At 36.9% G+C, this 24,224-nt stretch overlaps 4 protein-coding genes across 4 annotated transcripts; 3 read left to right on the top strand and 1 right to left on the bottom strand.

Moving 5' to 3' along the window:
- The first annotated feature begins 610 nt into the window (after window positions 1–610).
- LOC131785403 (von Hippel-Lindau disease tumor suppressor) lies at window positions 611–2,374 on the top strand. Its single transcript, XM_059102290.2, has 2 exons — window positions 611–1,070; window positions 1,913–2,374. The coding sequence occupies exons 1-2, from the start codon at window positions 719–721 to the stop codon at window positions 2,029–2,031; spliced, it is 471 nt and encodes a 156-aa protein (XP_058958273.1). The 5' UTR covers window positions 611–718; the 3' UTR covers window positions 2,032–2,374.
- Window positions 2,375–3,350: 976 nt separating this feature from the next.
- Window positions 3,351–11,764, top strand: LOC131785405 (pleckstrin homology domain-containing family F member 2-like). Its single transcript, XM_059102292.2, has 9 exons — window positions 3,351–3,398; window positions 4,011–4,075; window positions 5,169–5,306; window positions 5,773–5,836; window positions 6,882–7,007; window positions 7,963–8,069; window positions 8,360–8,519; window positions 9,422–9,549; window positions 10,464–11,764. Exons 1-9 carry the CDS (start codon window positions 3,383–3,385, stop codon window positions 10,545–10,547), a joined length of 888 nt encoding a protein of 295 aa, XP_058958275.1. The 5' UTR covers window positions 3,351–3,382; the 3' UTR covers window positions 10,548–11,764.
- Window positions 11,765–14,508: 2,744 nt separating this feature from the next.
- On the bottom strand, window positions 14,509–16,216 carry LOC131785401 (uncharacterized). Its single transcript, XM_059102289.2, has one exon. The coding sequence runs from the start codon at window positions 15,999–16,001 to the stop codon at window positions 15,042–15,044; it is 960 nt and encodes a 319-aa protein (XP_058958272.1). The 5' UTR covers window positions 16,002–16,216; the 3' UTR covers window positions 14,509–15,041.
- A 2,636-nt stretch (window positions 16,217–18,852) lies between these two features.
- Window positions 18,853–23,363, top strand: LOC136279889 (neogenin-like). Its single transcript, XM_066164318.1, has 4 exons — window positions 18,853–19,191; window positions 20,190–20,244; window positions 20,918–21,217; window positions 22,105–23,363. The coding sequence occupies exons 1-4, from the start codon at window positions 18,874–18,876 to the stop codon at window positions 22,413–22,415; spliced, it is 984 nt and encodes a 327-aa protein (XP_066020415.1). The 5' UTR covers window positions 18,853–18,873; the 3' UTR covers window positions 22,416–23,363.
- Window positions 23,364–24,224: the final 861 nt, after the last annotated feature.

The raw sequence follows: 24,224 nt of genomic DNA, 5'->3' as shown, positions 1-24,224 counted from the left end.
AATAATGAAAAGTTAAAAAAATGACTTCGAACTATTTATCGTTAAATGGCCCCAAGTTGTAAAAAACACTTATTGTTCGTTTTCTTTTGTCCACGAGGTGGCATTTCAAAGAAATTTATTTTCCTCAGTGAAGAAAATGTGAAGTCAACAACGGTGAAATATATCCTTATCTCACTGGTTAAACCTTTTCTTATGTCTTGTTTTACAAGGGAGCTAAAACTCCGCAAATTAAAAGGATCAAAGACTGATTTTGTAAGAACTTGGCAGAAGAATCCAAAGGAAGACTTGATTGCGGGAAGCCAAAGCAATGGTAGAAGAAGAACCCATGGGAAACGAAAATAACCTTAACTGGTTAATACGTGTGCTAATCATTTTGATTTTCATCTGTTTAATTTTCATATTTTTAAGAAGGAAGATATACATCCTTGTAATAACGTGTGAGTGTGAGTGTTGCAACATCTTGAAATAAACATTTTTATCTCTTAAAGCCTGGATTTGTTTATTATCATGGTTATGTGTTTTTAGCTTGTCACGCAATCATGCATGACAGATACCTCCGGGACACAACAATGTCAGCTACATGACAAAGTCTTTGTTCATGACAGCTCATCAGAATTTCAAGGAAACATCTTTCAAAACATCTGAACGATGTCCTCTGAAGTCGTGCCGATCAGAATGCTCCAATTTCAAGTGCTCTAACACCTCGATTCTTTTTCAAATGGATGACAGAGAAGGGGAAGTTTCCGAGCGTCCTCTTAAATCGTTACACAACAGAATCGTATCGCCAGTGCTATTCATAAATCACACAGGACGAAGAGTCAATTTGAAATGGTTCAATTACAGTGGTGAAGAACAGTTATTTGCCACCATTGAGAGTCGAACAAACAATCGCCTTAAAATGAACACATATGTGACACATCCTTGGATTGCAGTGGACGAAGAAACGAATGAAAGGCTGTTACTGAACTTCAAGGAAACATTTTTTCCCGACGAGCCTGTTATACGGGGAGTAGACTATGATACCCGAAGATTCTATGCTTCTAGAGCGGAAATAAACATAACAACACCAGGTTAGTTGTTGTTCGCAATTTTTAGCTTCCCTCGGACGTACCTGTAAATTGAAAATATTGTATGGAAGAGCAAGAGAGTAATAGACAGCAATCTTCTGGAGTAATGCATCTGTAGCTTGTTATCGTTACAAAGTCTAGACGAGATAATCGGGCTATTGATAGCTGTAGAGGGGTTGGGTTATGGAGTGCATGCCTTTGAGGATGATGTCGGTTTAAAAATTAAGAGATATACCGTACTGTTTTCCTATTGGTGGCTTTTGCGAGGGGCAATTGTTAAGTTCCTTTTTGCTCCAAACTGACAGATTTACTTGGAAACCTCCCCGTGCCCTTCCAGTCGTACAGTACACTGTACATGGATGGACTCTATCAAAGATAACAAGATCTTTTAACCCTTTAACTCTCACGAGTGACCAAGACAGAATTTCTCCTTACAGTACCAATACAGTATCAACCAGATAAATGATGAGAATAAATAAAAATATTAATTTGGGAAAAATTAGTTGATCCAATACTTAATTCTATGAACTAACATTATAAAAATTGCATGGTTGACAGTAAGGAGAATTACACATTTGAAGTAGGAGTTAAAGGGTTAAAACACTTTATTCTACCCAATTATGAATTGACTGGGAAAATTTTTATAATTGATGAAAACAGGAAAATGTTTCCACATTACATGCCTGGGAATTTTAGCTTGGCTCCTATGATTTAATTTGTGGGTATTACTCTTTTAAAAATTTATCAGGTAGTATGTGGTGAAGAACCATTTTTCATATGGATACACTTTTAAAAAATATAATTATTGTTGTCTTTAATAATTGAATGTTTTGATTACTTGGTAGTGTACAGTCTGGAGGAGTACTGCATGAGGTTCCTTAGGAAGATTGTTTTATCACAGAACATCAGGAAGTTACCCCTGCCACAGCCTATTCTCAATGAGATTTTGCAGAATGTTTCATGATCCACTTATAGACTACTTAATTTTTCCCATTATATCACGCACAAAAAAAAAAATAAAAAAAACACTTTCTAAAACATGAAAATACAGCAAACAGGTGCAGTTTGGTAAAGGTTGTGTTTTGGATTGGAGAGTGCTAGACACTGGAATCATAACCATTTATTTATGATTAAAAATCCACTGATGTCTTACCTGCAAGGTATATGCTTACTCTTCTATGTGGTGGTTGGAAAAAATTTTTAACCAAGTGTAAAACTGTGAACAAATCACAGCATGTAAATCATATCACTATATGTAGAATTAATAAATGGGTTGACTTTCAAATAAGAATCGAATTTAATGTTTCTATGAGAAGCCACAATTTTGCAGGGATATTGTATTGGTTAACACAAATTGCTAACAAGTCACAAACAAAATTCTGTCATTTTCCAAGACTGCTGATGCTACTGCATTTGATTAGCAATAGCATGGGACTTATTTCTTTGAAAATAGCTTGCACACACCTAGCAGGTCATGAATCAAATATAAGCAGATTCCTGTCTTAGAAAAAGTTTAGAACTCTTCTCTGTGGTAGAATAATTCTATTGGGTATGTGCTGTTGAACTTATAAGTTTATCCTTTTGATAAGAGCATTAAATCTTTCCCCCTTCCCCTCTCCTCTCTTCATACTGCTTCTTTCGTGTTGGATCTGAATTTTTTAAATTAGATTAAAATGATTGTCAGTGTCACATGTAGACCTTACACTCCCACCCATGTAATTGTCTCCCTCCCCTCCCCTCCCTTAAGAAGACCCTGACCCAGGATATGATATGTATGCAATGCTTTTGTGTCCTCACCATTTCCCCCTCAATCTTGGAGGTTTTTTCACCAGAGGAGGATGCCATTATGCAAGTTAAAAAAATTGTTTACATTACCTGAAGGAAGTTGTGTTGGTCAGGGGTCACACTAATGAATTTTAGGGCTGATTCCCTTATTTTCAAAGGATGTTTTTGTTTTAGTATCAAATTATTTGATAATTTTTGAAGAATCAGAGGAGATAAATAAACTTTTGCTTGTAAAGTCAGCTAGGGTCTGGACCAGCCTGAGTAACTCAAGTTTTAAGGCTCCCTGGGTCTCAGTCCAGTTGTGATAAACTGATGACCTCTTGTGAGTGGTTTCAACTCGCCGCTTTTAGCAATGAGCTATATGTGCGGTAGAAAATTAATTTTGTTACCTTAAATGGCATTGTAGATATTTGAGACCCTCCCCCTCGTCACTTTGTTCCTCTCGTGACGAAATAACGAATATCCACCCACCAATCATGATTGCTTCATGACCACGTGATTTGGAACCACTGTATGATCTTGGAGCCAAGATGGTGGACCGATTAGGTATGTAAAGGAATTGTAACGTTTTTCGGTTATTTTTAGGACGGGGTTTCCTGAGAAAACCTCATCAGGTTTAAATACTTCCTTAACTTTCGATCTTTTTTGATGATGGGCATTTTCATTGTGTGAAATACTTTCGATTGTCTATATTTGAGTACGACTTTTGATGTGAATGGCGGCCTGACAGTTCTCAGCCATGCATGTCATGCTAGCTTAATTCTGCGTGTAAGTGTCAGTAAGCTTTCGGATGAGGTTGTTTCATGATATTGCCTTTCGCTCAGCAAATTAGTCGATCGTGGCAGAGAGGGAACGATGGCTTATTTTTATGAAGGAGGTGTACAGTGGGATTGGGAAAGGGTGAAACCACCATATTAGACGAAATTATTGACTTATTAAATATTGGAGTTTGGATATGTTTCATTACCTGAAGAGTCTAAGTAGCATTTCCTTCATTTAAATGATTTGTTTGCAGAAAGGTATCACAGTGTACCCATAAACTTTTATCGATCGCTTAAGGCTACCGATCGCTATTGAAACAACCGACCTGTGGTGTTTATGTCGTCTTAATTGTCTCTCCTTAATGCTTTTAAAATATTGTATGTGTGATAATTTCAGCCAATACAGAGGCCAACGAGAGAAGAATTACCAATGTGGAAAGTTGTTTTGGAGCATCTGGACAAGTAAGTATGCAGATCATGTCCTGATGTTGTTTTGGTCCTTGTGATTTGAATATGTATAGTAGACTGCTCTTTCTCATAACTTTGGTTTGACCTTAACGTGCATTAATAATAGGCATGCATTTGTAATCATGTTATGACTTGATTAAAATTTAGTAGGATGGATCTTGAAATTTGGAAATTAATACTGGTAACAGAACAGACAAGAGTTCAGTATGGCATTTTCCTATTTGATGTATGAATACCAGAACTGGATGACCACAAAGGAGAAGTCTTACTTATTGTTTACTATTAGTAAACTAGAATTACAGACCAAATTAGACACAATTTCTTGTTATGAGCAGTCAAAAGTAATACTCATCAGTCAATGGTATTCATAAATGGAAAACATACTTGTTGACTTTTTTTCCTAGATGAAATAAACCCACTAGTCCTAATAAAAATGTGCACACATGAAGTGTATTGTCTGTTTACGGAAGCACGACACAATAAATGTTTGAAAGGTGATGTTAATCAGTGAATGAAATTGGCATACTTAGAGAAAGAACTCCAAGTACTTCCAATAGGAGTCAAACCTACAAAAAACCTTCTGATTAACATTTAAGATGCTCTTCCACAGAGCTATGGGAGATTTGTGACAGGCTACACCATTTAACTCGGTCCATGGTGAAAAACTTCCTGCATACTACTAGAATAGGATTATCAATATGTGATGCTTCTGCATTATGATTATGTAAATGATGGTGGTAAATTTTAAGCTTTATGATTTAACCTTTTAACTCCCAAGATCTGATTGTTAATTCTCTCCTCTTGCTGTCACACAATTCATTGTAAATTAGTGATGTGAATTTGGTGTAAGATCAAGACAAAAACTTCTTCCTGATAAATATTTAGTATTCTCATTAACTGTTGTCTAGAAAATGTATGGATGTTGCAGGGAGAAGTTACATGTTAATCACTTCTGGGATATAAAGGGTAAAGAGAAAGATGATGTTATTCTGTCAGTGAATGATACAAGGATACTCAGAGAAAAAGACGTGCACCCCAACATTTAATGTTTATTTCTAATTTTTTTTCTCCAATTTCTATTCTTTAGCCATTATTGGTTCCAGGAAGAGTACTGGTTGGTGAAGGTGTATTAACTAAACTGTGCCGCAAGAAGCCTAAACCACGTCAGTTTTTTCTGTTTAATGACATCCTTGTTTATGGAAATATTGTCATTAACAAGAAGAAGGTAATCAAGGTTTACATTGAATTTTTCAAAATGTAAAGAGCAAAGGGCAAGCTTTTTGTTTTTTGTCTCAAATAAAAGGTTGTGAAGGTTACATTACATTTCTAATGCAAGCTTGTCATTATTGCATTTTGTATTCTCCAAGCTAGAACTTTTTTTAAATTAGTTGGGCAATTATTATTTAAAAGGCTATTCTAGTGTGAACTATTTGCTAAATTCACAAGACATTAACTCTTTAAACCCCGAGAGTGACTACTATGGAATTTCTCCTTACAATATCACCCCTGAATCACATGTTAAGATCTTGAGAATAAAGGAAATGATCACCGACGAAAGAAGCTTTTGACTGGTAATCAATTCTCCAATTCTCCTTGTCAGCATCTTAGGGAAAGTATAAAGGGTAGTATGGAGAATATGGATACTGATGTTAGGGTGTAAAGGGTTAATAGTGATTTGAATTTCTTTTCAGTACAATAAACAGCATATAATCCCACTGGAAGATATCAAACTGCAATCCTTGGATGATGATGGAAGTGAGTACTGTTATGTCGTAACCCATGTTCTGATCAGAAATTCAATCCTTTCGCTATTGTATTTTGCCTGGTGAATAAGTAGTTGAAATATTATTTGATATGATATCAGAATAAAACCCTGCAGCTGTTAAGTTCATCTATTTATAGCACATTTTTGCAGGTTGATATGTCTATGAGGGAAGCTAGTAATTTTAACTATGTCTATAATAGGGGGATGCCATCATACACACTTACCTTCCTTTTAAAAATGTTAATGACTGTCAAAACATTAATAAAAGTGGTCAGTCAAAACTAAGGAAGATATCTTAATGAACCAGTTATAACTCAAAGTAAAAACAAGCAAAAGTTATAGTCTGAAGTGATTGATTAGAAGGGGAGCACAAGTTTTTGGTAAAAATCATAACTCTGGGAAAATTCCTGAATTTGATTTGTTATCACCAGCCCCAATTGAGTACCAACAGGACAGTGTAATTGGAAAATGCACATCATGCCTGTGTTACTGGAAAGCATGCATCATGTAGATGTGCTGTGGTCAATTTTTTTGTCTTGTCAACTGTTGTTTTTTTTTATGAAAAAGTATAACCAATGGCTTGTTTGTGTCTCAAATTTAGTCATAGTTTTGATTAAATGGTAAGAGGACTTCATGTTGTCTTATTCTGTCTGTAAACAAGTCGAATGTCTGATTTTGTTAATCACTTGACTGTGTGGTTGGCCCTTTACCCCCCAAGAGTGACTGGCTACTAATTTCTCCTTACAATGTCACCTTTGAATCAAATGTAAAGTTCATGAGAATAAAAGAAATGATCACCAATTTACGATTATCCAAAAACTTCTCCTGGTCAGAACTGATGGAAAATATAGAGAACAGTGGGGAGAATATGCATACTGATGTTACAGTGTGGGGTGTAAAGGGTGAAAGACCAAATTGGATTCCACTCAGTCCTATTGTCATTACTGATCAGACAGTACAATAAAATAAAACCATTGCAAACCTGGATTACTTTTGATGCCCCACTGTTAATTACTCAGTGTGCTTGCCTTCTAGATTTAAAGAATGGTTGGCAAATCATTAGTGCAAAGAAGTCATTTGCAGTGTATGCTGCTACAAGGACTGAAAAAGCTGAATGGATGGCACACATCAACAAGTGCATTCAGGACTTGTTGGCAAAAAGTGAGAATGAGCGCTTTAGTTATTGAATAGTTTGTACAAATTTAATTGTGTCATCTGCTCATCCACATGAGAGTAGTTCTGAGATGGACTGTTGTTGCAGTAGTGACTAACATAGGCTGTCAAAATGTCAGTCACCACTAACAGCATCGCTTCCCAAGCGACTCTCATGCGGATGATAGAACCATGTGATTAAATGTTACCCCCAGGCTCAAACAAGTTACCATATTTTTTACATAGTCAACAAGAGTCTGGAATCAGCCTTTCCTTATGTGTAGACTGCTTAAAATGAAATACAATCATGTTACGCTTTCATGTAGAATCTTATTGTGTACAGACTTGCAACATGACGTACAGTAAATTTGTTTATAACTAAAGGCTAGTATATAATGATTATAATGGGACAAGGTAATCTCTTGAGTCTGGAATCAGCCTCACCTTCCGTGCAGACTGCATAAAATAATATACAATCATGTCACGTTTTTATGTAGAATCTTATTGTGTACAGACTTGCAACATTTACCCATAGTAAATTTGTTTTTAACCACAGGCTAGTATATAATAATAATGGAATGTGAGGGTTTCAGGAAACAATGGTCATGGATGAAACAATTGCCATGAATGAACCATATTTTAAGCTGACTGTTTAATGGTGTTTCTTAACCTTTTAACCTCTAAGAGTGATTAACATCTAACTTCCTCTTACTCTATCACCCTTGAATCAAACATTAAGGTTACGAGAATAAAGGAAATGATCACCAACTAAAAAAAGCTCCTGATTGTTAAATAAATTCTCCTTGTTAGCACTGTGAGAAATGTATGAAGAACAGCATGGAGAATATGCATACTGATGTTAGGGTGTAAAGGGTTAAAAAGGGGTGTTTTGTTACCAGAAACTCAGTCTCAACCTTTGTTTCTTATTCAAGTTCCTTTTTTTTGTTTAATTATCTCGTTCTAGCTGGAAAGAAGGGAACCACGGAACACGCTGCAGTCTGGGTTCCAGATAGTGAGGCATCCACTTGCATGCACTGTTTCAAGAGCAAGTTCACTGCATTAAATAGAAGGGTAAGTGTTGCATGACTGATTTGTACTTATTGACTGAATGAGAGGGCTGGACAGGAAAAGATTTGGCTTCAGGTCATATGCTCCCCACCGCATGTAGTTAGGTGCCTGCATTAATTGCAAGAGCGAAACATTTTATGGCAAGGCCTGACTTTTTTCAGTCCATAAGCATTTCATCGCATTTTCACTTTTTTTATGCTAGTTTTTTCTTCCTAATACAATTTTTCCTCTCAAATTGCCCTGACCTGCTATTGCGATTTTTCTTACCTTTTTTTTTTGATCGCTTGACACAGCACCACTGTCGGAAGTGTGGTGGAGTTGTTTGTGGTAACTGTTCCACCAAGAAGTTCCTCCTCCCTGCTCAGTCTTCAAAACCACTGCGAGTGTGTGACAACTGCTATAATGTTTTATCAAGTGGCAAGACCCAGTCAGATCAAGAATCAAAGAAAAAAAGTAAGTTGAATGTGGTTTGTTTCAATCGTTTTTTTATGTAGTGGCAACTGAAAAGGAAAACAGTGGATGTTAAACTGCAGAGGGAATTTTTACCTGCCGATAAATGAGGAAAGCTTTATTTGGTGATCATGCATAATATCACCTGACCAGGCCATGTTTCAGCCAAAACAAAAAGTGTGAATCACAGGCATACAATTATGCATGATGTATATATAGGAGTATTTGTAATATTATCTGATAAACAATTTCATAATGTCATTTCTTCCATAATATGGGTTGAATTAACTTGAAACATTTCATATGTACAATTTGGGTCGTCTTTTCTTGTTGTGGGTTGTATATTACACTGTGATTCATTTTTTTTATGTTAGTCCTGAAAGTTATGTTGAAGAAGGGTCATTTGACTTTCTTTGTAACTTGCTTATTTCTGTCTGTCTCTCGGACTGTCTGTCTGTCTGCCTACCTGACTAACTGACTGACTGACAGTCTAAGATGTTTGCTGGAGAAGGACTGAATTAACCCTAAGCTCACTGACTGAGTTACTTACTGCTGTGGTTGTCTTTAGTCGATTTAAAGCAGTATAACATGCACAAAGAATGGTTGAGATTTGAAGTGAACATTACAATTATAGTACACAGTAGGTTTTTAATGTGTGATGTACACACAATGATTTTCTCCCCATCATGAGTAAGGTTTGACTGTGTTTGATTGAACTACATGTAGCAGTGAATTGTTGGGTTGCACCAAGTCATTGTGCTAAATATATCACAAGTGAAAATTTCACCCTGTCACATTGAAGACTAAAAAGTGAAGAAACAGACAATTGGATTCATGTTAACACATCAATGCATCTTTTACAAAGCAATCTACAACCATTAACTATAATTATGTCATTTTTCAAGCTGCTCCTACTCCACCACGAAAAGCAGAAAAAGAAGGAGACGAAACATCTTCAGGAGAGGAGAACTCAGATGACGAAGAGGCTCCTTCTGAGAATCCTGCCTCATCAGAGTATCAAGTACCTACCACGGTCAGTGGAAGAAAATAATGATATTTTCTTTATTTATCAGGCTTAATTTTTTAAGATGTTAAATTGCACCTTGAGATGAATATATTTTCCTGTTCTGATGCAACTCTCATTGAATTTTTGGTAAAAATTTGCCAAGGCAATTTTGAGCCTGAATTTCAAAATTAGTCTGACGTTTCAATAAGGAAGTGGTTGACTTAATTTTTTATCTTGATTCAGGTCCCTAATGACTCTTGACTTTAATTTGATCTGTTAATGGCAGGCAGTTTTAAAATAAGAAATTTTATGACTGAAAAATATCAGACTTATTTTTTCAAATGAAGTGTAGGAATTGGCATAATGTATTTGTGTCAATATTTATTTTGGAATCAGGGAAGAAAAAGGAAAAATATTAAGTCATGAAAATCAGTGAATGATTGTGGTTGTGTGGCAGAAACTCACACACTTAATCCTTCCTTCATACTGGAATTAAGTTTCAAGTCAAAATGTTATTTAACCCTTTCACTTCCAAGATCTAATTAGTAATTCGCCTTACTGTCTGCCTTACAATTCTTATGATGTTAGTTCAGAGAATTTGGTATTGGATCAACTAATGATCCCATGATTGATATTCTTCTCTATTCTCATCACCTGCCTGCTTGATATTGTATTGATATTGTAAGGAGAAATTCTGTCTTGGTCACTTGTGGGAGTGAAAGGGCTAAGTAACATAATTAGGTAGACTGACTGCAACAATTGATACTTGACACCATGTGCTTCTCATCATCAATCTTTGGTAAACCCTCAAATAAAATCTTGGACCTTACAGTAATTTGTATGTCATTAATTGTAACTCATGGCAACCCTTCTTGCATGACCAATCAGTAGAGTCAGTTTGGGTCAATTTTTAATAAAATTTTCCTTTTTTTTTTTTTTAGCCTACATTTTACCAAGGCAATCAGGTGCCTGCTAAGGGGGAGGCGGACAGTGGATATGCAGAACCCAGCTCAAATAAAGTATGATGCTGCACCAAAATGAAGGATTTGAGAGCTGAGATGTTTATCAATGAAAAGGAAGCATATTTCAATGTGGAAGAAGTTTTTTTAAAATATGGTTATTTACAGATTTATATAATTACATCCATGAACCAAAGGAAAGCCAATCATTTCAAAGTTACATTACAAACTTTTATTTTAGTGAATTGGACAATGTGTCCTTTGTGGATGGGAAAAATCAGAGACAATTTTCAAGGCATCCCTTTTTCCTGCTGGTGCAGTAAATGCTTACCCCTCTTAGTTTACTTTAAAGATTGGAATCACAGGACAATTGGCCCTCAACGAGGGATCTTCAGTACAAGAATTGCAGCGAAGCCTCTAGGCTTTTTTCCCATAACAGTGAAACATGCATTAAGCAGAAAAAAGCCATAGAGAACCCCAATGTTTCCTGCAAGAAATGATTCAAAACTACAGTTAGACAAAAAGTTCAAATAACCCTTTTCTCCCAAAATAGGATTTATGATCTGTCCTCTATGTATAGCATTCCTATACTTTCATTAATTACATGTAATAAGAGGGGATTATTTATCAATATAATTTTTAGGGCTGACCAATCAATTCTCAGTACCTGCTTTCTTGACATAATATGGAGATTGTGCAAAGAGGTTATGTGTTGATCATTCTTTGGAGTAAAAGGGGATAAGAAGAGATCCTGTATTTAGTCAATACTGGGCTGTACTTTTCCCTCATTCTTTGTTCCAAGGGACTTGAATGAAAAAAAAAAACACTTCTACGAAGGCCACTTAAGCTCCGTTAACTCTAGGTGTCTGCTTAGCCCGTTAACCCTCAGAGTGCCTAGCGTCCAGTTTCTCCCTACAATATCACTTCTGAAATCAAACACAAAGGTCATGAGAATAAAGGAAATGATCACCAACTAAAGAAGCTCTTGATTGTTAAACAAATTCTTCTTGCTGAGACCTTAGGAATTGTATAGAGAACAGTATGGAGAATATGCATTCTGATGTCAGGGTGTAATGGGTTAAGACAGGATTCACTGTGGTCTGTATTTCTAGGGGTGATATGTAGTTAAATAGAGCAAAGACCAAAGTTTTTTCTGCAGCCAATGAAGTTCAAAAGAATCTGTACAAAGACCTGAATTGTAACAATTCTAAGTTTTGTCACAATGAAGCTTTCTAATAGAGATGAGAATAGAACAAATACTGTTTTAAATGTTTGTGTCAAAAGTATCACAATTCAAATGATAAATGTATTTTTTAGCTGAAACTCCAGAAGCAAATTCTCAAATCAATTTTTGTAATTATACACACTCAGTTAATGATAAGAAATCACCTAAATGACATTCCACAAATGCTATACTCACTACAATTAATTTTTTCATGTGCTTAAATATAAATGATAATAAATATAACGCATGATTATCAAAGCAAGATAGGCAGTTTTGAAGTGATTGTTGAAAGAGCAACCAACAGCAATCCCAACTTGGTCACTAGTGTTTTCCTGTACGTCAGGCTGGTTGCCTTTTTTTACTATGAGTTCTCATTGGTTAATGACAATGTTAAGCTTTGTTCTGATTGATAGTTTGATTACTTTCAATTGGTTTCCAATGTTTTCACACCTAATTAACCGTTTAACTCCCAAAAGTAATTAGCGTGAAACTTCTCCCTATAATATCCATACATTATTCAGCAAACAGTTAATGAGACTTAAAACTTTTCAGGTAGAAGTAAGTAAATGTAAGTAAATGTGTAGCAGCTAGAGGGGAGAATTAACAATCAAAACTAGGGAATTAAATGCTTAAAAACTGCTTTGAAGGTACATCAAGGGCCAAGGTTTGGTTGTCCTGCATGTTACTGATCTTGTTTATCTTAAAAGTTGTCAAATGTTACATGGTAATGAATAACCTGTCGTGACTACAATTCCAATGTTTAAAACTAATTATGAATGTTGACTGAATTCTGATACAATGAATGTCAGCCAAGAACGGCGTTGTTGCCTGTTTGTATAGCAATTGTTTATTTTGAATCATCTCTGATACTAGTATTGTTGCAAATATTAACACTATTTTAATAGTTATATAGAATTGAGAAAATTTTGATTACAAATTTACGTAGCTAGTTTTTCAAATAAACCGCATCTCGCTTGAGTATGAAAACAATTTTTTTTCTGTGTTATGTCTCTTAAAAATCTTTTGTTGGGTGGCCTGTATGTGTGCTTGTGTATATGTATGTTTATATATGTTAAATATATATATATATATATATATACACACATATATATGTTGAGTATATATATATATATATACACACATATATATGTTGAGTATATATACACACATATATATGTTGAGTACTAGTTATGGTCACTATAAACTCGAAACAGTCGGTAAGGTCTATCGCATTTCGTTTTCATTGTAATTTCGCTCGCTAAAGGTGTAATTTCTCTTCGTCGAAAACTAGCCTTATTGGCTAACTGGATGTTTACTCGGCTTGATTACTGAAACATTTGTGGATTTTCATTGGGATACCAGTAAATAAATGGTCGAGTCTTGGTTCTGCGAACTGCGTGATAAGGATTAATTAACGTGTTCTCAGCCAATGAGTTTCCTGAAATCTTTTGAATATGCATTGTTGGTGACAGAACAAGGTAGATTTACACTAATTGAGCAGTTTTCAACTGAGAATCGAAAGTCTTCTATTACTTAGGTTTTCCTTACACTGCTCTGTGATTGGTCCAGGAAACTCGCGCTACCATCTCAACCAATCAAAAGCAAAATTAAAACCAATCTAAATCAAGTCACTTGCGTTTTCCCGCGCTTCAAGCAGGTTCACTTTCAGTTCACACATGAGAAGATCATCAGTTGATACTGTCTTGGTTCACATTAGTTAATGACGATGTTTTAAAACCTTGTTCTGATTCGTTGTTGTGGCTACTGTGGTTTTTTTGTCGACGCTTAAGTGGAAATGCCACAATACGGGCATAATTGTTTTAAATTCTCGACAACCGTTTGCGAGGAAAGATGCATAACCTTTTTTCCGAGTCAACAAACGATCGCGATCAGTTACAGTGAATTTTAATTTTATTAGGTGGACAGTAACGTAACCAACTCAATTTTGACTCCTCACTTCTTTCTCCAGTCGTGTTTTTAGCGAACAATTAAGACAGTCAGACGAAAAATGAGGGAAACTTTTTATTCTGTCAAAATTACGGTTCACGTGCACTCGGCCTCAGGCTCTTGCAGAAACTTGACGGCTCACACCTAAAAAATACTTCGAAAATACGGGATGCATTTCTTCAAATGCATCATTTTGCTCCTTTTTTGGTTAAAGCAATTAAATTCTCTGGTACCGTGAGTTTTTTCAGTGATCACAGAAGACGTCGGAATGTGATGAGAGCTTCAGTCATCTGCGATCCATTGCAGAACAAACGAACGGCAAAATGGAATCTATTTATAACGGAGTCACGGAAAGTTCGGCAACTTATCAAGCAGTAAATCATCTTAATCGACCTTTCTGGATAAAACATAGCCGGAAAACGCCTTAAGCCGGCGCCGTTCTGGATGAATTGACATCAACTCATCGAGACAAATTAAAGTTATTTTGGATACAAGAGATATGCCTCAGCGTCTGAAATAGAAATGGGCCCTATAACATTGACTCATGAAGAAAACGATGGAGATTAAAGCGAGGCCGTCAACGCAGGAAAATGTTACTACGAAGCTGAATAGTGAAACTTATTGATGTGACACATTTTTGTTTTGGGTCGTAAAGCCAAAATCTAAAACATGGCAGGGGGGTGGGGAAGGGAGGAAGGAGGGATGGGAGGGATGTGGAGGAAGGAAAGAGAGCAAGACATTTCGCTCGTACGCCATTTCACTCATCTCTCTTGAACAACAGTTTGGCATAGGCTACGAGTTATTGAAATATTGTTTTAATCAATTGTCATCAATTATAATAAAACGAACAATTTAACAAGAATGTACATCTTGTTAAAGATCTGAACGTCAGACAAGACGTTACATTTAAAACTGGTTTTCATTTGTCCGAAGCTCGTGGCAAAACGAGATTCAAATATCTCTTTTTGAACATTTCTTATCTCTTTTTTTTGAATAGTTCAAAAAGCTTTCAGCCAAGGCTGATTGATTAAGAATCGATCAACAGGGAATTTGTGATTATGATACATATCTTACCAACAATACCTTTTACCCAGGAGCAATCGTTTGGATGTCAGAAAAAGGAGTCCATTAAGGGCTCCTACAAAAACAAAACAAAGCAAAAGAGTCGAGTTTATCGTCAACCAAGTCTGTCGACGTTTTAGCATCTCTAATTTCCTGTCCGCTTTGATATCACCGGGAGCCCTATATTAGCTACACCATTTAGGCCTAAACAGAGCGTGACAGAATCACTTACAGCATCTTTAAAATGCGTGGTCGGTATTGCGGGTAGGGTTACAATATCGATAATTCGATCTATTAACAGCAAATGTGCTTCGCTTGAAATAACCCTAATCGACAAGTTCCTGATTTTCCGATCTGTCTGTGTATTTTTGTTCGCGGTTCTCATCAGACCCGGGAGTTATCTCCATCATTGCTAGATCAGCTTTTGCCCTGGTGTCTCGACATTTGTTGATGATTTTCCACACGACGAGACTAATTTTTCCAATAAAGAGTGTACACGACACGGCAAGAAGAGATTGCATAATGGCCGTATTTAGGCGGCTTACGCGGTTCAAGTTAAGGATTATGCTGGCGACAAAAATCCAAATTAAAACTGGATAAATTGTTATGGTATACAATAGATCTTCCCTAAAAATTGTATTTTCTAGGATAAACCACACCACGATTAACAGCATGAGAATTCCCAAAGCGATTGTGACCGAGAGTTCTCGCTCTATGCCGTGGAAATACGTCAGAATTAACGCCAGACTGCGAAGAGCGGCTACGGTGACCCATGTAGCATACACAGCAATCCCATTGTTTACCAGCATGTGAATGACCCAATAATCGAATCGACTGATGAAGTAGCGCTGTTTGTACAAACCAGCGAAGCTGCAAGCGAGAGACGCGTAGAGGAACACCACCATAGCGAAAACGAAGCCTGATGTTACCTTGATCATCTCCCAGCTAATGAACTGAGTCCAAGCCATGTTCGAAACGGTAGCCAGCGTAAAACAAACGAAGAAAAACGGACTCAAAGCATCGGGCATGCGTTTTCTGAAGATGTAAGACAGCGTGTATAGAATCCATGCAGCGGTCCACGCGTTTACGAGCTTCCAGATCTCAAAGGCATAAGGCGCAGGGCTGAACTCGATGGAGTATTTTCGTACCACCTGACTGACGGATTTGTTCCCAAAAAGGATCCCACTTTTGTTGTTTGCAGCGTAATTCATGACCAGAAGTAGTGTGTACATAATCATGTTGAAAATTATACATGCTGCCTTTAAAACCCGGTGGCAGTCTACCATTTTTGAAGCAGGTTTTCGAAATGTGTGCCGCTTTGCGTCTTGCTTTCTTCGAGTCTCTCAGATATTTACTTTGCGGGATATTCCTAAAAAACGGCAGTGACGGACGGATGGGGAGGGTACTCACTAACTGGGAGAGTCAGGGGAAGTATTACCACGCAGACACGACGTCGCGAAAAACAATAAAGGAAAAAGAAATGGTGATCTTTTGTTCTCCCTTTCTATGACCATTTATGACTTTTACCTGCCACTTGGAATTAAGAGATTAATTAGCTCTTACCCTTCCTTGACTAATAAAATCCGTCCCCACCCATACAACAGGGACTTCATCCAATCACAAAGGAGCCGAAAGGTGATATTTACGTCTCATAACTTTCTTGTTGTTATGGTGTTCTTGTTTTTGTTATGGCTCTTGTTTGAAGCATGACGTCAGTTACCTTTCATCACGTTATATCCAAGAGTAAAGCGACGACAGGGAGGTAAGCGGTCTTGTTTGAAGTTTATTTTCGACCGCAACCAATATTGTAATCTTCTCGAAGCAACTGAATGCTTTTTGCTTTGCGGTCAAGGCTCAACTCGACTGAAATATTTTTTCGTGTTTGTCCTTTGCTCTTTGTTTGTTTTTGTTTTTTCTTTATTTCTTAAATTTTTTTTTTCGTTGTCGCGAAGAAGGAAGAGTAAAGATTTGGAGAATTCTGAATTCATCGTGGCATCTGCATCTGTGGGGCGTTGGGGTATAGGACGATGTTTACCAGGTTGTAATATTTGTCATGGTAAAGTTATTTTGCTCGGCTTGGTTGGAAAAGTTTTTTCTTGGCGTATTTCAAATACGAGATGAACTCGATGTACAGTTTTAGCATTCTATCACTAGTTCTAAGTCATTAAAATATTTGGCGACATCGTTCCCTCAAGAGAGAGGACTCGGGGAACGCGGTTGAATCTTTGGCTGACATCATAATTTCGTCGTCAATACGTCTTTTCATCGAATAATCATGATTCAACCACAAATAAAACCATTTCCGAAGGCCGAAATATGTGAAAATTGTATCATTTCCTTCATTTCCAAAGGGTAGATTCCCGACAGCAATTTCGCTGTCAAAAAAATATAGCGCTGTTATCGTGTTTCGTTCGTGCCCTCCCTCTCGAGTATCCCGCTTCCCACTTCTCGGCCTCTCGTATCCTCTCTGGAATGAATGGAAGAAACGAAAGGAGGAAAGGGAACCCGGGGGAACTAATGGAGAGAGAAGGAGCAGTGTAAACATACAAAGGAAATATAAAAGATTAAAGGCGCAATAAAGATATTTAGTCATTTGATCTTAGAAATGTATTAAGCAACAGAAATTGAGAAATATATTGCGTTTACACGAAGGTATTTTTGCAGAAGATGTTGCGTTTGAGATTCGTCATCTCGTGAGCTAAAGTCAATCACCCTAAGTGTGCGTTCAGGCCAAGAACATGAAATTCCACAATAAACTTCCGAGGCCAGGTTTCACGCCCAATTGAGTCCCAATGGTCTCATTTTATCGGCCAGTTGCTGCTCTGAAAATAAAACTCAACGGCAGCAAAGATAGTTTGATTGGTGAAGGTAACCAGTCAAGAGTAGTATTCAGGCCAGCGGAGGTAAGCACGAGGCTAGCGTGAAATGCGAGTCACGCTCCTCGTTTCCCGCGTGCCTTGCCTTTTGCTTTCCCTATTTAACAAATAGAGAAGCCCTAACTGTTCCATGTTCTGTTGTGAAACATTCAGGAAGTGGGGAGAAACACTCGACCACGTCTCGTGTACCTCACTACACTTCTTTCGTGCTCTAACCGAATCCTGCGTTCTTTTCAACAATACAGAGCAGTCAAGGCTTTTCTATTTGTTTTATTACAAAGAATCCTTTAAATTCCCCTCGCATTACTTTCAATTTTCAAAACAAACTATATTTCCAAAGCAAATCACAGAGTATTTATGTGGTTACCAGTGGTACCAAGTAGCTATGCATTTCATTCAACTTATCCTCACAGTTGATCATGAAACATAAAATAGCATCTTCACAGCGCGTAAGCGTAGGTTGAAGTTATCATATTTCAGGAGACAACTTTGTTGCCTGTCTATATGGAAGTGTTGTTCACTTTTTTGTGCTAAACTCCCGCAAAACCTTTATTCGTTCAAGCATTTTTCCACATCGCGGGTTCGAAGCGGGCAAATCGAGCCTAAACTGCTCGAACGGGTAGTCAATCAACCACAATATTCATTAAACCTTGCCCACTCGCGGGGTAAACCCTATGATATGGGAGTTTATGGATGTCAAAGCGGAGATCATGAGGTAAGCGATCTGAGCAGATACTTTTTTGTCACGTCCGCAAGAATCGAGCTTTTGCAATGTTTTTGTTATCTCATCAGTGGGAATGAATTCCAGTGAAGGCGTTCGTAATTTATTTCCTATCGTAAAATATGATCGGACTTGAAGTGCAAATGCGCTTTCGATAACAAAAGTTCGGCTTAAATTCTGAAAGAGGTAAAAGCAATTATTTTTATGTGTCACTTGTCTTCACATTTGGGCAATTTTTTTTTGGAGATCACCTGCTGCGATTTTTAAATGCAGAATTAAGCTTAAAAGATAGTAATGTTAAGCCTACCTCACTTAAATTTTAATTAATGACACTCATATCTTTGCGGTCTATTAAGTTTCTGGAGACGAGAGTGAATTATTTGAAGGAGAATCAAAAACAACATTTAGAAGCGTTAAAACGTAAAAAAAATGAGTTGACTTCAGAAAATAGACATCGGCCAATTAATTTGAGCTTTTAAGAGCTGTCACTTATGGTAATTCCCCTAAATATCTGATGCTCTCTGTCATTAATAACGTGAGAAGAATATCATTCATATCGTCATGCTCAAATACTTGGTATTTCTCAAGTTGGTTTTAGTTTTTGTTCAGCACAAACTGATATTTGCAATTCAGCCCACCACAAAGAACAACCATGTTTTAGCCGGCCATGTTTTTCAAGCCTTTACTGCAACAGACTGGTTCAACTGTCTACAAACCTGCCATGATGATCCAAGATGCTTCTCGTACAACTACCAGAGATCGGCAGAAGCCAACGGTCTGTGTGAATTGAATGACTGTGGAGTTGAAATCTTTTGCGACAGAGAAGGGTCTCTCTTTTACTCCCCAGGATTTGTGTTTCAGCAGATAAGGACGAGTAAAGTGAGTGCTGTATTAAGTGAAACAAGGTCACAGGTTTAATTTTATTTATTTTTAATTCGATTTTCTGTGAGGCAGCTAAAGCCAGGGACGTTACTGTTTGTTAGTCAAAATAATTTCACATTCTACGAAAGCTCATGGGATCATGGGTATCTCAAACATGAAACCTATTTTCCATCTACTTCGGTTTTTTCTACCAGAAATAAAGACTTCCTCTTCTTCATTTTAGGAGTGCAAATATGTTTGTCTTTCTGCTAATTTCCATGCACTTTTAATACGCTTCTTCTAAACAAAAATCCCTTTATTTTCTCCAGGAAGCGTTTTAAATCTAAGACGTTTTATAGACACCCTTTCCTTCTTAAATCTATCCATTAATTTAATTATTTGCTGGCTTAAGTTTTATTTGATCAGTTAAACCAATGTTTATATTACATAAAATTGCAGAGAAATACGTCCGCTCGGTGCTTTTGCTCTTGAGTTTTTTCTGCTTGAAAGTTTGCCTAAATTGTTTATCACTGCTGTCGGAAGCGTTAGCTAATCGAATATATCGGCTTTTTCACATGCCTTGTCACAGTCATGTTAATTATCATTTGTTCAAAAATGTTCAAACGATATCCAGGTGTCAATTTGCCTTGCCTTTGCGTTAAGCTCTAAATATTCTTATCCAATTTTGTGTATAGAAAAACCAGACGTTATTCTCTGAAGAAGTTTTTTTACAAAGCTGATAATCAAAGACTTTTTAGCGAAAATATTCTTGTCAATCATCTGGATATTTTTTTAAAATTACCATTACTGAATGCTCAGTCAGACGCTAAGTTAAATCATTAGAAGAGGAGCCGCATACATTGGAGATTACTCAAAAAGTTATTTGCATAATTATCGGCTTGAAATTAAACATTGGTTATTAAAACATAGTTTTGTACAAACGTTTATTTGAAAAGCTTTATCTCACCTATGTCTAATTTTCGATGTTCTTTTAATCTAAAACTTATATCCCGCAGGCTAACAAGTGTGCCGCTTCACAGAAGGAAAACATCTGCGCGCTGAATGACTCAGGTGACCAATTTAATTCTCTTAAAAACTCGCCATGCAATTTACATAATTGAAGACAAGAAAAATAGTGATTTGTTGGTTAATTACCGCTAAAAACTAGTTTAACTTTATGTTTGATCTGATTAAACCAGCTTAATTTTCCAGACCTATTACGAATCCGAAACAAACGCTTTTTTAAGACTGACACCCTCATTACCTTGTCGGTAATATGACCGCAGCGCATAAAGGGAAGGTTGAGTTAAAACACCGTCAATTATGAAATAGCTTACGGGCGCCCTGATTGGTCAAAGTATATTGCCCGATATATATAACTCATAGAAAATTAAAATTTTTCCCATTTTTATTAAAGCAATAAATCGCACTTTCTATCGGTTGTCGGCCAAATAAACCACTTGCAAAGTTGGAAGATTACGTGGTAAGTTTGTAGGATAGTCGGGCCGCTACTATCAACTAAATACCAAAGCCACACAAATGAAGCGAGGCAAATTTTAGCATCCAACTAGAATCTGAGAGGTGCAGGTTTGAATTCCGTTGAAACCTGTATTTTTGCAGGCTTCTTTTCTAAAAGATTTTTTTAATATCCAGCTCAGCTGCGAAGATCAATTTTTCTATTTGATAGTAATTTACTTTAGACATTAGAAATTATAATGCTAACAGAACTATGTCTCCATTTCAGTTCCCACGATTCCGCCTCAAAATGTTAAAGAGGTGAACAAGACGATAACCAGTCTTTTCATCACGTGGGATGTTGTACCAACCAATCAGAATCTCGAACTGATCCCAAAATATAAAGTGATTTACTCCTTAAAGTCCGGTAAGAAGGACATTCATGGGAGTGAGGTTACAGCTTCCACGGTTTATATCAACCTTACAGGGTTAAAAATACACAGAAAGTACAACATAACAGTGTTAGCATTCAATCAATGTGGGGATGGTCCTTCCAGCCCGATGCTTTCAGTAATAACAGACGAAGACAGTAAGTTTTGACGTACTGTTTTTCATTGTATCAATCTCTGTTGCTGTTCGCTATCTAACTGCATACCTACCCCCAAGCTACCTGCATACCGTCCTTCCTATCTCAATGTTTACCCCTTCTTTTCTCTGCTTTCTGTAAATGTACTTTCGGAACAAGCGTTGCAAGGAGGAGGATAGCTCTGACTGAAGAGCTGCGTTCCATCACATAATCAGAAGTTGAACCTAACTACCGACCTTCCTACCTATCTACCTACCTAAACATTCCTTTGCCTACCTACTTTCTTATCTGCTCGTTAACTTGCCATCCTGTCGCAACTTAGCTACCTACCAACCTATCTACCTCTCCATGTTCCTACCGACTCACCTGCCTCCCTGCTTACCTGCCTATGGTGCTATTCGCCTACCCACCTACCGCCCCTCTCTGCTTCCTTCCCATCCCCACCCCCACCCACTTATATACCCACTCCCCCATCTAATCATCCGCATATCTAACCACTAACCTTCGTATCTAACGGCTGGCCCTACCTATCAAAATAAGTACTTAAAATCGACTTCCACGCTCACAAACCAACCTACCTACTCACCAATGAATAAAGGAGGCAAGTTCCTAAAGAAACTGTGGTGCTGCGTCTGTGGGAGAGTAAAACATGGTAATTTAGTATTATCAACTAAGTTGATAACGTAAATTGGCCACCGTATAGAGTTTCAAAGCTGACGTTTCGAGCGCTAACCCTTCGTCAGAGCGAATGACGATAATACTTAAGTACTACCAGCCAATGTACCAATCTACCTACATACCCATTACTTACCGCTTGCCTGCTCACCTGCTTACTTTCTGAACTGATCAATTGCGTTACATTCTGATGCCTCTGTTTCTATACATTTAAGGACCCAAAGCAGCACCCCAAAATTTATCAGCTGAGAGAAAGAACTCAACAAGCATATTGGTCAGTTGGGATAGAGTACCAAATGGTAAACGAGATGGGACAATCATAAGTTACAGAGTGAATTATACCCGATCAAAGCTGGGAGCGAGAACAATGAGTGAAAAAGTAGACAAAGCAAAGCGGTTACTCTTGTTGACAAACTTAGAGACGGATCCAGAATACACAATAACAGTGTCGGCGTCAACTAGCAAAGGGTACGGACCGGCCAGTAAACCTGTTAAGGTGAAACTGGATATGGTAAATAACACTTAGTTTCAATTCCAGAATCAGTGTACCTTTGGAGATATTTAAAAGATGACTTCATATATAAACCCTACAGCCAAAAGTTTCTTAGATAAAGCATCGATTGCTGAGTTTACATTTAATTTCGTATCACAAACATTAAAATAAAGGAGACTGATGTCTCAATTTAAGCTATAGAACTTTAAAGTGGTAATGTTTTAATAAACTTGAGATATTAAAGTTCACGTTTTGTACTTTTTAGGCAATTTCTGGTTTATAAAGGGTATTTTTGCGTTGTATTCTTACAATTGTGTTAGGCCTTTTCGGGTCATTGTGTTGGGTACCTCATGTAATTAGTTCCTGGTTTATAGTTTAGAACACACAGATGTCTGGTTAATAATTAATCGCTTTAACCCTTTAACTCTCAGAAGTGATTAACATGGAACTTCTCCTTATCATATCCAAACATTATCCTGCAAACAGGTTCTAAGAAAACTAAAATTAATCAGGTAGAAGTTGTTATCTTGATCTAACACTAAATTATCATAACTAATTTACAAAGAAGTGTGTAGCAGCTAGAGAGGAGAATTAACAATCAGATCTTTGGAGTTAAAGGATTAATGTTTACTAAGGTCTACCAATAAACTGGGTAATTTCCGCTGTACAACACCCTCGCGTCAGAAATTAATCTGTAAGTCAAAAGAAATTTAATAAAGAAGAAAAAAATTCAAATGCCTAACCAATATACTCGTTAAGAATGATATACCATGAAATAAGTTTTATCAAAAAGCGATATGCAATATAGATCGTTTTAATAAAAACCGTACACGGTGACAAAACGTAGCCATTAACCGGTCAGAAGCTATTGTTAAACAGTCGTCAGTTTTGAAAACTTTGCACAAGCAATTATCAAAATACATCAATCGTTTTCTGAGGCATTTCTCGAAAAATAGGTCACATTAAAAGGAATGATTTAATTAAGACAAGAAATATTAAAGCTTAGTTGTTGTGTGGGTTACGTGTAATGCTGTGAACTATATTCATCAAAATAATTAAAGTTCTTTGTCAAATGAAGCTCATCGATAAACAAGTCAGAGTTTGAATAATGGCAGGTGAAGACATTGATGAAATTGCAGAAAAAATTCGGGCCCGATTTGTCAATCATTCTCCAGTTTAACGAACATTAGAGCAAACTGCAACTTTGTCCAGAGTTCAATCGCTTCCTTCGTGAGGGCAGAACCCCGTCTTCTCTTCATGTTTGGAATCATGCTGTTCTTAAAAAACCTTATTTATGTTAACGTTTTCCTGGTATTTTTAACATGTCCACCATTACGAAAATTACATCTAGTCACAGAAAATAACCGCGTATCAAACGTCAGTCATGTTTTCAAACGGTTTCACGGCACAGACTGGTTCAACTGTCTTCAAGCTTGTCACGATGAACCAAGTTGCGTCTCGTACAGCTACCAGAGGTCTGAAAACGCTAACGGTCTGTGTGAATTGAATGATTGTGGATTTGAAGACTTGTGCAACAGAGATAAGTTCCTTACTTACTCGAAGGGCTTCGTTTTCCAGCAGATAAAAACAATTATAAAGAAGGTAAGTAATGTGATCGATAAAACAAAGTTAGTTCCATGTCAAGTAATAAAAGGCATTTAAGGAAGTTGTCACTTCTCCGATCAGTTTAGATTCATTATTTCTAACACTACCATCTACTTCAATTTGATGAGAACATTTCCCTTGATCCCCGATTTTATTCATTTATTCATGATTGATAGATTTTTAAATTTATTCTACCATTTTGATATTATTAGAAGAAAGCAAACTTAGCGTTTTATA

This window comes from Pocillopora verrucosa, chromosome 3 (genome assembly GCF_036669915.1).
Source record: "Pocillopora verrucosa isolate sample1 chromosome 3, ASM3666991v2, whole genome shotgun sequence".
Taxonomy (NCBI): Eukaryota; Metazoa; Cnidaria; class Anthozoa; order Scleractinia; family Pocilloporidae; genus Pocillopora; species Pocillopora verrucosa.
This window is presented reverse-complemented; position numbering and strand designations above follow the sequence as displayed.